Consider the following 13,405-nt stretch of genomic DNA (forward strand, 5'->3'; position numbering starts at 1 on the left):
ATATACATTTTTTTCAAACTTCTAAAATTGGTAATCATAATACAAATTATAAATTATTTTAATAAGCATTTTACAAGAGAAATAAAGACTTAAATCAACTTACTATTGTGGTGTGTGCTATTTATGTCGAAATAAGTAGTATATAACGCTAGCCAGGAATAGAATATCTGGCAGCAGAAAGTTGAGAAGATCGAGGAGAAAAAAACGGGAACAGAAAGCAATTGGTATGGAAATGTAGGAACAAAGAAATTTGAGACAATTAATGAACATTTTACAAGTAAATTGTTGGAGTATGGTTTTTCTATTTTATCAAGTAACTCTGCAATAGGTCCTCAGTTAGTTTAGACTTTGGATATATGGTGTACAGCTAATTTAATTGAAAAATAATGACATTTCTTTGAACTGCAATTTAGTCACTGTCGTTTCATAGCTTTTCATCATCTTAGTGAATATAGCATAACTTTATTTAGATACTTACCGTATACATCTACATTAACTATCCGTTAACATTTAAAAGGACCTTGACAAATCAACCAATCGGTGGTTAGTTGTAGATATAGTTACAGTGCATTTTATTTATTTATATCGTTACATATGGAAATAAATTAATTACCCAACTAAAAAATGTTGAAATCGGTTGCAAGTAAGTCACTAGTTTATGGGTTTTTTATTTACTGGATAAAATGTTTAAGTATATCATAGAAGAGTTCGGTCTTCAATACTAAATTAGGACTCTTACATGTTTGAGAATGTTAATTCTTTCTATGAATGACAGACAAAGAAATTTATATTTTAAACCTAAATAATAATAAAAATTTTGGTACTTTTAAAATTTCGTTAATAATTGTATATAAAGTTAGTGTTTTCATTTATTGTGTTGCTTTTTAAACAACACGTTACTGTGACAAGTTATGGTTCAGTATGTTCTCTTTCATGGTATACACGATCACCCAATTGATAATATCGATAGTCCTATATGGGGAAAAATAGGTACATATCTACAAATGAAAGCAATAAAGTCAATATTTTATTGATTCGATTGTAGGTTTTCTTATTTTAAGTAGTAGTGTGGTATGTGATACTGATGTCGATAGATATAAGTAGTATGTGTCGTCAATCGAAAGTGAAATGTAGGGAGGCAGAAGGTTAAGTAGATCAGAGAAAAGAGAGCGAGAACAGGGAATGATTGATATGGAAGCGAAGAAACAATGAAGTCTGAGACGATTGATTGACATTTTGCAAATGAAATATTTACTGTATAGTTCTTAAATTTCACTGAGATGTTCTGTAATTTTGTATTTAAATACATTCCATTGTCCTCCATTGTGTTCCCGTTCACTACGGTATATCAAACAGTAGTAATAGTTGATGAATAAAAATCTGTAATAAAATAATTAACTGTTATTAAAATCCCCTAAGTATATCTAGTTATAATTTTCTCCGTTAAATATATTCACGATTACTTAATTGTTCATTTCAGTACGAACTGTAAAGTATCAAGGGTTAAATTCTCGTATCAAAATTGACTATTAATGTAAATCTATTCTGTCCATAATGATTCATCTACAGTCAATGAATTATATACATATCCTATCATTTCACTTGATTCCTTCAAAAATAGATGAGCTGTTATAATAAATGCAGATACCATTATCCAATTCTTTCATTTCCTTACTATGCTGAAATAAAGCATAACTGTTTGAGTCGATAAGTGCCGTTCTGTGTCAGAAAGTCTGACATAATTTTCACTTAAAATGATGTATAAAAAGTAATATTTTAATAACACCCTGAATTATCTAAAATTTTGGATTTGAAAAATCTGCTATAAACTGCTGAGCATCATCTTCCTAATATTTTCACAACCAAGATGATTTTATAACAATATTGAGAATAATTCATAAGGTGCGCAACGCTTTTTATTTAAGAAATAAAAGAAAGAATTTAAACAATTAGTTCCTTGAAAACAATGAATTCCAGGCTTAAATAATTTAAAAAGAGAACTGTTAAGGTTGATTAGAAGTTTAGACTAATGGAAATCTCTTTAAAGTACTTTGTGCTTATATAATACGTAATACATTTCATTTGTATGAACTATGAAAGAATATTTTGTGATTTATCAATCGTTTATCAAATTAATTCTTATTCTACTTCATAATCATTAGTTGTCCTTGCGTATCGTGTTTTGTAGCCCCTTATTATCCTATTCAGGATAATGAAAAACCAAAGCTTTTATATACATCTGCTAATTTCTTGGGTATACCCACCAACAGGGGACAACCAAAAATTGGTACATATCAAGGACCAGAACTTATCCGAAAATCTAATTTTTTCCAGCTTGTAGCTGAAGATGGTAAGATACAACATTGTATTGGTTTTGGGAAACACACATTTTACACAGAGATGGATGATGGCTAGCAATGAAATCCAGGACGCACGCATTTGTCTGTCCAATATTTCGAAGTTACTAACTTAAATATTAGTTATTTTATCATCACTACTACTCAAGTATTTACTATAAACTAAACTTTCTGGTATCAGTTTGGTCAGGTACTTTAGTATTTAAAACCACCGGTCATAAAAATTAAATGACTATTGTGGTTTGAAGCTCGTGTTATAAACAATACATAAGTGTGAAATTTATCAGTACAAATCATTTTTATTCTGTTCAAATGTCCTGTTTTCTAGGGACTTTAAAAATGGGTAGATATGCTTATGTATACTATGAAACTATTGATGGTGTAAGGCATCAGGCGTCGTGAACATTTTATAATCAAACACATGGCTTGATAAAACCAAATTAAATGGTTATATACGAAATAATTTAATAATGAAGACATTTTATCTCCACATTCACGAAATCACTGACTGTGTCACGTAGATTGAACATTGAGACATATAATTGAAGTTTTCCTTTTTGTAATCTGTCATTCTGAGCTTTATATTTTAAAGATATTTATCTTGTTTATCTTGCTAGTATCATATTAGTGGTTATTATCACAAAAGTGAAATAGCTTTCTCTATTCAGCAATACTGAAGGATACGTATGATTTATGTCATGGTTATTAGAAGTTATGATTAAATAATTCCTGAATCTTAAGAATTAAGTGAGAAGTAGTAAGGAAATTCAATGAAACAATATTCTTTTCAAGGAATTGCGTTCAGTTTAACATTGAAATACTTCTCCGCGATATCATACGAGTCATGAATATGTATAATGTGTTTTGTACACGAAACATTGTGTAACTAATTCAGCATGGCTGAATAGATCTCTAAAAACAATTTATTAATCTGTTCTATCAAGGTGGTGTAGTAAGTACGTTACTTGTCTCATGTAACGTGTTATGTTATGTTGCTAAAAAAACAAAGTGACCCACTAGTGATAGTTATTTCAAATACAATTATTAACAGTAAATTTGATTTTTTCAAAACTCGAACTCTAGGAATACAGTTAATTGATTGTGGAGATGTTACACCTGTAGAACTAAGTGAAACAGAGGATCCACAACGTTTTGGAATGAAATGGTCACGGAGTTTCTCATTGACCACTTTAAAAATAGCCGAACGTGTGGAGGGATTAATGAAACAGTCAACTAAACATAATACTGAATCAAATGAATCAAAATCAACTCCTTTAGTAATTGTTGGTGGTGATCATAGTATGGCAACTGGAACCATACTTGGACATGCTAAAGCTAAACCAGATCTGTGTGTGTTATGGATTGATGCTCATGGTGACATAAATACACCACTGAATTCAGCTTCTGGAAATATACATGGAATGCCTTTAAGTTTTCTAGTAAAAGAATTACAAGACCAAATACCGTGGTTGGACGACTTTGAAGGCATAAAACCTTGGTAAGTTTTTCGAATATATATATGTTCTGCCTAATAAATATTTTATCCTTCAATTGTAAAATCTTAAGCTATTTGTATTTTTTTTCATTTTTTTCATATAGTTAACAATAAAGTTAATCTAGAGTGTTAGAATGAAATTTAAATACATACTATCCTACTAGTACCTAACACCAAACAATATCCATAGGAACTGCATATCACTCAGATTGTAATGTAATCTATGAAATTAGACATATTATTAAAGAGCTTTACCATCACAGTATGATATTACTTAGTAGTGTGAACCAATGAACTTAGGCTTAATTGAATTGAGGACCTTTAAACCTTACCGAAATTTATTAGTTTACATTTTGAGCTACAATTATTTCGTAACATTAATTCATAATCACTCAAACACATTGACGATATCTGTCTTACACTTGGACAAAAAGCTTCTTTTTTTCAATGTATTTTCAGATTAGCAATGTCAATCTATACATGTAAATGCCCGACTATATCATGACAGTTTCAAAAATGTTTAACTTAGACCTTTCTTCTGTTTTCTCATCACAACTGACATTATTATTAATGATGTAAAAAATAAATAAATAGAGAAATACATTAATATTAAATTCATCACTTCAATGATCTCTATGAATGTGACTTCTTGTAATGATATGAAGGTAATTCACCTTAGAATAAATAGATAAGTATTTGTTGTTTTTCTTTTCTCTCATCAGCAAAAGTCACATGAATCAATAAAATGTATATGAGATTAGGTTGTTGTTTGTTTTTATTACCAAAATTACATAATTCACAATGTCAAAACTTAAATCAATGAAATTATCTTATGATTACTTATCAGATGACAATTCTTTAATATTAGTCTTTATATATATATGAAAATTACCTTATAACTTCCTTAATAAATCGTCCAATATTCAAGGACAAGTTAGTGATGTGTTAAATGTGACCATATTGAAGTTAGATTATTTTATTTATTGTTTATTACATAATGAATAACAATTACTACCATGGTGATAACAATAATAATGATAATGAAATTGTGAAATGTTTCTATAGAGAATAATTCATTAATTTATAATTTTACCATATATATACATTCATTGAATTAATAGATTGTCTAAATTAATTAAATAATAAGATTGTTTTGTTTTTTTCAAAAAATAAAACTGATAAAGAGACTAATTTCAATATCGTATAGTAGAGATGTTCAAATTATTCGGCTAATTCAAATGTTTTATAATACAAAATAATGTTTAAGTATATCATGTATTGAGATATTTAACAAGATTTTGTAAATAACTTGCACAGGGAAATCTAAGACTTTAATTCAACTACATATTACATAACAGTGAATAAAGTTGATGAGTTTGTTTTGTTTTGTTTTAAATATTACTTACTTACTTACTTACTTACTTACTTACGCCTGTTACTCTTCATGGAGCATAGGCCGCCAACCAGCATTCTGTTTTAAATATACCACAATCTTAATCGAATTGAACCTTAGTTTTATGTAATATTTTACAGAAACATTTATAGTTCTTAGCTTATTATTCTGAAGAATTATTTTGACTTAAAAGCCTTAATTGCTATTTGTATTTATGGTTCAATCATATAAAGTGAAGAGTAGAAATCTTTTAGTTTTATTCATTGAAATGACTGCCAGGGAAGTTCTACTCACTGCCTTCTTGCGGCATTACTTTTGTTTATGAAATTGAGACAAAGAAAATCAAATGTCTGGTGATTTAACAGAATCCACTTAGGGGAATTAAAGAAACCTGATTTCAAACCAATGGTGCACATAGATTCCAGTATCCTGTTGGAAGAAATGGCGTATGGACCTATTGTTGGTCATCGGCTATTATGGGACTGCATCTCCTGACGTTGCTTCACTGTCTTGTGGATTAAATCTTCAGCTCGAAGGCTCCGGATGTGGCTCCCTAAGAAAACCACCTGCTTCGGTTTGGGCACCCTTGCAGTATCACAGCCTACACACAAATCAAGCAACTTGTGTGTTGCATATATATTCGGTACTCTTTTGTGCCAATATTAATGTGTTCAAATAAAACAATAATATTGATAAAAGTAGATTTCGAACAAATGAATTACAAATGTACGTTAAACAAGGATTTTTACATACTATTTTTGCATGCTTATAAAAAGAGTGAAACTCTAATTTGAAGATAATTTTCTCAACAACATTCAGATTTACATCTTACATGATTATGACTGTGTTTAAGAATTTACTATCCAAACAGTCATCATTTATAACGTAGTTACTGAACCACCAGAAAATGTATTCATGCAGTTAGTTATCCATTTATACAATAAATAATTTTGAAAATACCGATATTATCTATAGGTTTGAACGATTACAAATTCTCTGAAAATCTTGATGATAAAAAACACTTTATGTTACTAATGTCTTTATAGGAATTACATCCTTCGCCCGTGTTTATTAATTCATGAAGGTGAAGTAAAAATTATATGTAATAAACAAATTAAAAGTATATGTTCATTAATTGAAACATTTTTCAAAGAAGATAAGTACACATTTAAATGATCAGATTTTTTTAAAAAGGTATACGGATATTGCCGGTGGATCAATATCATTACATAAGTAAAATGAAATACTAATTGTTTAGTATTAAAATATTCTTGAATTATATATTAAAACAACAAATTCTGAACTAATTAAAGATTGAACTACTTATTATGAAAATGTTATTTATACAGTGTGAAAGTTATTTCATTCGTATTAATTAATCATCAGTATTAAAATCAAAATGTTTAAAATTCATTGTTCTGTGAATTTATTTCTATTAGTATTTGGCAATCTACTTATATTATTTGATTTTCTGATTTTATTAAGAATGATAAAATGATCTTATTCAACAAATTTTGTCAATAATGAGAAATATTGAAAAGAGCAAGAACAAAGATTCTAGCAGAATAGTATGAATCCATTCTATTTCGGTGGTTCTCATCAGCTGCTAACAACCTGTGATATTTAGTAAAACATATTCACAAAAATGGGTTTAAATTACTTACATGAAAGGGTTTGTTTGGAAGTTATGTTGAAGACATATTAGTACAGTATAGCAATGATGTAAATAAATTTACTAGACTGAAAATTGTAAATATATACCTTATGTGAAAGAACATCCTAAAACATTATGACAATAGTTTAAACGGCCAGACACAAGTGATTGTATAATGAGTAAAGGTTGATAGTAATAAAATGAGTAGATTAGTGAATGATTAGTAAGCAGCCAAACTTCAGTCTTCTGAAGTTCACTGAAGCCGTTGCTATCAGACGCGAAAAACCTGACTTATGTGTTAAAAAGGAGATGGTTATTGACTTTTCCTTGCCTTGGTGACAAATGTTCTTTCGTTGCATCTCAAGCTTTTTTAAATTCTTTCTTGCATTTATTATATCATTAAGTTTTATTTCAACTATCTTCCAAATCAGTAATCTTATTTGCTCCTATCGACATTTACTCACTATGTAATCACTTGTTTCTGGCCATTTGAACTATTGTCACAATGAATGTTGTGCAATATTCTTTTACATCAGGTATATATTTACAATTCTCAGTCTAGAAAGTTTATATACACCTTTATTATACTATACTATTCTGCTAGAATCTTTGTTCTTGTACTTTTCAACATTATTAAGGGAACTATGTGTATAAAATTAGGCTTTTGAATATATGATGGTGATTGTACATATTTCATTATTTAAATTAATTATCTAAGCGTGGAAATTTGTTAATTCAGTGGTATTAATTTAAATGATAATTGACAGGTTTACTGAAACATTTTATCTTTTATGAAAAACATAAATCCAGAACATATAATTCTTGTCTTTTTGGGTATTTAATAAAAACGTCTATTGTACTAAATACAAATTAATGGCGTCTTATATTAGGTATCAATGCATATATATAAAGAGGAGCGAACAAATGAACAAATATTTAAGAAATTTGACCAAGAATCTCTCAGTCAAGGTATTGCAACTAGGGCCTATGGCGGAGTTATTTAGAGAAGAGAATTGGTATTATTCTTTTCAGCAACAGCGAAAGCTCTCCTTTGTATTCAATAGAGTAGAACATTACTCGCACCAACCTTGTTCATGCCACATATTTTAGAAATGAAATGAGTTGGTGAATATTCTGTTTAGGGTTGTGGAGGTTGCTAAATTTCGTTGAAATCATGAACCGACCAATGTTAGACTATTATTGAAAACCTAGAAGCACTGGATGGTTGTTTCGTTCTAGTATGGGACATGTCAGCAGTGCCCATCCGTGATTCCGCACGTGAAATGCAAACCCAGGACCTTCGGTCTCGCGTGAACGCTTAACCTCTAGACCACTGAGCTAGCATTCATGCACACTGTCTTGTTGAAGTTTTCTTCTAAGGAAAAGTGTGTTATATTGTACAACAAAACAAACAGTAATCCTTACATAACCTTAAAACATTTAAAATAATTTTTATTAGGTATTCAGTTTTTCATAACAATATACAATTAGTTGTTTAGATGACAATTTTCAGCATAAAAACTAATGACAATTAAACAACCAGTGTGAACCAAGTAGTATTAGGCAAGGGTTTTGTACTTATTCGAAATTCCTCACTAATGAACACCAATTATGTATTCCACACTGTACTTTCATATTTTGTCCGGAATTAGATAACTTTATTTTACTATGTTAAAAGTTATTAGTCGGTATTTTCAACTTTAATCAATTTATGACAGTGTCGTAACATGTTTTGTCTGTTTTAATTTGGTGTATACTTAACATTTACTTGGAATTATTTGTTTCTCATTTCTCATTTTGCAGTCTCAATGCCAGTAATATTGCCTATATTGGTTTGCGGGATTTAGATGCTTATGAAACGTAAGTAAGCCACCACAAGAGCAAAGCATTAAAAAGAAGTAATTATCTTTTTTTGTAAGCTAGTATGAGAAATATTTGTCCATAAACACGCTATTAGGCTGTGCATAAACTTGGACTCAATTTAAGTATATATATATAATGCAGTCACTATCAATTACTGAGAATTTATAGATTTGTTGATTAATTTGTGCTGATATCTGGGGCCATTTATAGAAAACCTCAAATCATCTTCCATCTCTCACTCTCAAATGCCATATCACAAACCTAAAGAGAAGCAGATAGCAGACTGCTGTGTTATTAAATCTTTATTTTAGAAAAAATACAGTTGTCTCTGGTATCTAGTGTTGTTCAAACTGTTGAACGTTAAAAACATCATATACATCTTTATTGGTACAACTTCCTTATTCTGCTCATTTGAATTTCTGTAGCTATTTTAAATAAATGAACTGGTTTTTACAATCCCACTCCCACTCACTTTTTAGTTGTAAACTGTATGATAGTGAGATTAAATACCACAGTATATTTTGAATTCGTCAAGTTTAAACAGCAATAATAAGCATTCTCAAATGTTTGCTCAAATTATTTGAAAGACCTTGTCTTTTTATTTTTAAGGCTCTTATGACTATTTTGTAAACGATCACCAGCTCTATTAAGATTTCGGCGAGATCCTAATTAATGGAAGAACCAATAACGTTTAAGATGTCGTATCTTGAATATTGGTTCAAAATCCATTTATTTATATGACTAAATAGTATTTTCGCATCATAGCTGATGTCGGTTCGTTATGAAAACCCTAACTCTAATTCCGAACCCTATCTCCTGATCCTAAGTTCCGATTTTGATTTTTTGCACCAATTTATAACCCTCTTTTGAAACTGGTAAGTAGGCGGTTCTTATCAAGGTCACTTCGGCGACGCTCAGAGGTCGTCCATAAATTACAGTCTCACAAAACTTCCTCATGTAAAGAATACATTATCAACCAAGTGAAAAGAATCTATCTTCAACATTTGAAGCGAGAAGTTGACACTGAATAGCATAATCGCAACTTCAAATAAAAATTTGCTGTAAGCTATTATACGAGTCAACTAGTTTAACAAAAATGTATAAAGTAGGACAATATGTTTTCCTAATAATCCTTTAACTTCAGATACTGCTATATACCGTTTCAATAGGATGGGTCAAGGTTCACTCTTAAGTTAATGAAAATGATCAATGTAGTGTACTGGTAACTATTCTTTCAGATGAAAAGCAATACGTTCGTTAAACAATTACTTATCCGAACCTAAAAAAATGATTACATTTCACGTGTATCTAGTGCTGCTTAGACAACAACTGAATATGGATCCTAGAAATTAACGATCAAGAAGTTAGTTTTTAAGCAAAATTGCTAAGCTGTGTGATTCACTCTTTTAAGAAATTGAAAGTATATTGAAAATATGAACGAACAAAATGACTTACATTTAACTCTATTTACACTTACTTTTATAAGCATTTATTTTTGACTTGGTTATATTTCTTATTTATATAGTCACATTTTTGGTATTTTTATAGACTATTAATTTCGTAACGATAAATCCAACATACTTATGTTATTGACTAAATTGTTAGCTCAAGAGTTTTAGGGATAATCTACCATTATATGTTAAAAGAATTCATACAAAACGTTTCTTGAATAAGCTAATGATCAATACAAATCTATACTGGGAAATTGATTTTCTTATGAAGGATATACTGATGAAGTGGTTACAAATACCTTTAGTTTATCAGTATCGAGTCGTGGAGATCGTTGAGCTTAGATTGATATAATGAATGGATCGATGTTAGACCACCATCAATAACCTGAAAACATTGGAAGGACGATTCGTTCTAGTATGGGACTCCTCAGCAGTGCGCATCCACGATCCCACGCTTGAGACTTGAATCCAGATCTCTCAGTTTTGCGCGCGAACGCTTAACCTCTAGACCACTAATCTGAATGTTCTTTCTTTACTTTAGTAAATTACTTCAAATCAGAAACCTGAAAGCTGCTCAGCAGATTTTCATTTGAGATAGAGGAGAAGATTTGTAACTCATATGGATGATTTTGTTGAAGTTTCGTTCTTTCAGCTGAGTGGTTTGGTCGTGGGGCTTTCAACTTTCAACTCAGAAAATTGAGTAAAAATATCTAGTAATTATCCTTCGGAAGAACGGTTACCCACGCAACTTCATCAAGAAATACCAACCCAACATATTGCCAAAAACGAAATCAAATACAGAAACCGGCAAACGGATTAGCCTAACATTTATAAAAGACATCAGAAATCACAGCGAGATCATTGAAGCTATATGGAATAGGTGTGTCACAAAAGCCGGCGAAATCACTTTAATCAACTCTATACAAATCAAGGGATGAAATGATCTAATCTACAAAAGTAACTGTTCCATTTGCGAAAAACACTATACCGGACAAATTAGAGCATCAGTTAGAGGTTAAACGCCATGATATATTTTCGCTTATATCAGTGAATATGGACAACTGTGGACACACATCCGATTGAAAAAAATGTTGAGATCCTGAAGTGCAGGCATATCAAGAACAACGGGAAATTTTTAGAAGCTTGGCGCTCAGATCAATCTGGAATCAACAAGCACTTCGAACTCGATCCAATCTATCAACCAATCAAAAAAATTATGTACATACATAAGACCAAGAATCAGATCAAAAGGAAACACCAGAAAAATAACGATAAGCTAACGATAATAACGATAAGCTAGAGGCCAACAATAGCCAATCAAGATCGAAGTCGACAGGACAAGCTGTGAGTCATATTTGAAGAAATTTGAACATTTCCCTTCTACCTGAATTTTATGTTGATGACGTCGTTCAGAAGAACAATGAAATCTCCACAACCAAACCATCCATCCTAAAGAATGAAACTCTAACAAAAACATACTATTTTCACTATCTCTTCAGATAATATTATTCTGTAGCATGAATTACCTTCAAACATATTTACTGCAAATTACAAAACGTCTGATACTATTATTCTTATTCTTGTAGATATGATATTAGAAAACATGGCATTGCTTATTTTACAATGCTGGATGTTGACCGAATGGGAATAGAAGCTGTTATTAAAGAAGCATTGCAAGCAGTAAATCCAAGGTTATTGTTTTAACTGTATTAAATAGCAAAATATATATACTATAGTTCTCTGAAATTTTACTAATAACTTGACATTTAGTTAAACATTCGTCTCCAAAATGAAGTTTATTATTCAAATAATTTGCCTATGGTGTTGATGATGTGTCTTGTACTGGACGTGTGAATGTAAGTGTTCATATTTGTTAAAAATTCACGCAATATTTACCCAAATATGACATGAAGATATCGGATTCCAACAACTATCCTAAGTTAAAAGATGGAATATTGTGTTTGGATTAATCGGTTTTCCGGATATCGTCTATATTTGGCGTGTGTTTGCTAAATTGACAGGTTATGGTATGTTCGTTTACATTTACTAATAACGGTATTACTTATTCTGAGAAAAAATACCACTTAAAAATATGGAAAATTCCTGAAAACACTTCACCCTGGAATGCTAAATTTCTATGTTTAATCTATGAGGCCTTAGACCTAGTTTGACACGATTTTACTGATAGGAATAGTTGATAACAAAAATTAAAGTATTTAGTTAATTATACTCATAACGATGCCTTATTGTTTCAAACGTTCAACCGTCGGTCATTGGGCGGAAAATCAAGTTCTGAGCAGCAAGATCGTACAACTAATCCTTATAAAACATGTATAACGCAAAGCCAACTATGTATTTAATAAGTCAGTTTCACTAAATTAAATTAGGGAAAGCATGAGATTATATTTTGAAACAACTACCAATCTATTTTTAATATTTCTGATTTATGATGACTCTAATTAAGTCTATTTAATCTAATTCTAAAGACTTATTTCATATAAAGTATGTTAATGTTTGTTTGTATGCGAGTAATCACCATCTTTAAATCATTTTCTCCAGTGTCATTATAATATTATACTATCGAGTAACACTTCCATTCGGTTATTAAAAGCGCTTTTATTAAATTTATAGGTATTTTTATCATAATTATATAATGTATACAAATGTACAAATGTACGAATATCACAAAACGTTTGAGATATGCCAGTACTATAGAAGATCTTCACGACAATCTGTTATTACTAACAGTTAATCAGAACGTTTTTTTATTAAATAATACGAAAATAGTTTTAACTAAATGAGTTAGCTGCGAATGTAGGTAGTCTGTAGGAAAACTTCAAATTGGAATTTCAACAAAAATGGAGCACCATTTACTTTAAAGAATAATTTGTGTTTTCATTTGTGACGAAATTCAAGATAAATTCGCTTCATTCCGTTAAAATTTCATGATTGGTCTTCTTTACAAAAACCGCGCCAAAATACATTTTTTATGGAAACAACAAGTTAATAACTGTTGTAGATGGTATGTCGAAAATGTTGTTTTAGATCGTTAGTTTAGGAATGAAATATATTCACTAATCTTGAATAGTATAAATAAGTTCTGAAGTAAAATAATATAAGAAAACTTAGAGTTCAAATTGACTTTTTTCAAAAATAACTTGTAGTAAATGATTATAGTCGGTGAGTGAGATA

The 13,405-nt window shown here is 30.1% G+C and overlaps 1 protein-coding gene across 1 annotated transcript in view; it reads left to right on the forward strand.

Annotated features, from left to right (window-relative positions):
- Nucleotides 1–624: 624 nt before the first annotated feature.
- ARG2 (Amino-acid acetyltransferase, mitochondrial) overlaps nt 625–13,405 on the forward strand; it is a gene marked incomplete at both ends in the record, with an annotated part of 52,526 nt that continues 39,745 nt past the window's right edge. Inside the window, 5 exons of the mRNA XM_051218449.1 lie at nt 625–643; nt 2,189–2,350; nt 3,441–3,855; nt 8,703–8,759; nt 11,800–11,904. Coding sequence (XP_051073832.1) covers nt 625–643; nt 2,189–2,350; nt 3,441–3,855; nt 8,703–8,759; nt 11,800–11,904 — 758 coding nt within the window. The remainder of the gene's footprint in view (nt 644–2,188; nt 2,351–3,440; nt 3,856–8,702; nt 8,760–11,799; nt 11,905–13,405) is intronic.

This window comes from Schistosoma haematobium, chromosome 1, assembly GCF_000699445.3.
Source record: "Schistosoma haematobium chromosome 1, whole genome shotgun sequence".
NCBI lineage: Eukaryota > Metazoa > Platyhelminthes > Trematoda > Strigeidida > Schistosomatidae > Schistosoma > Schistosoma haematobium.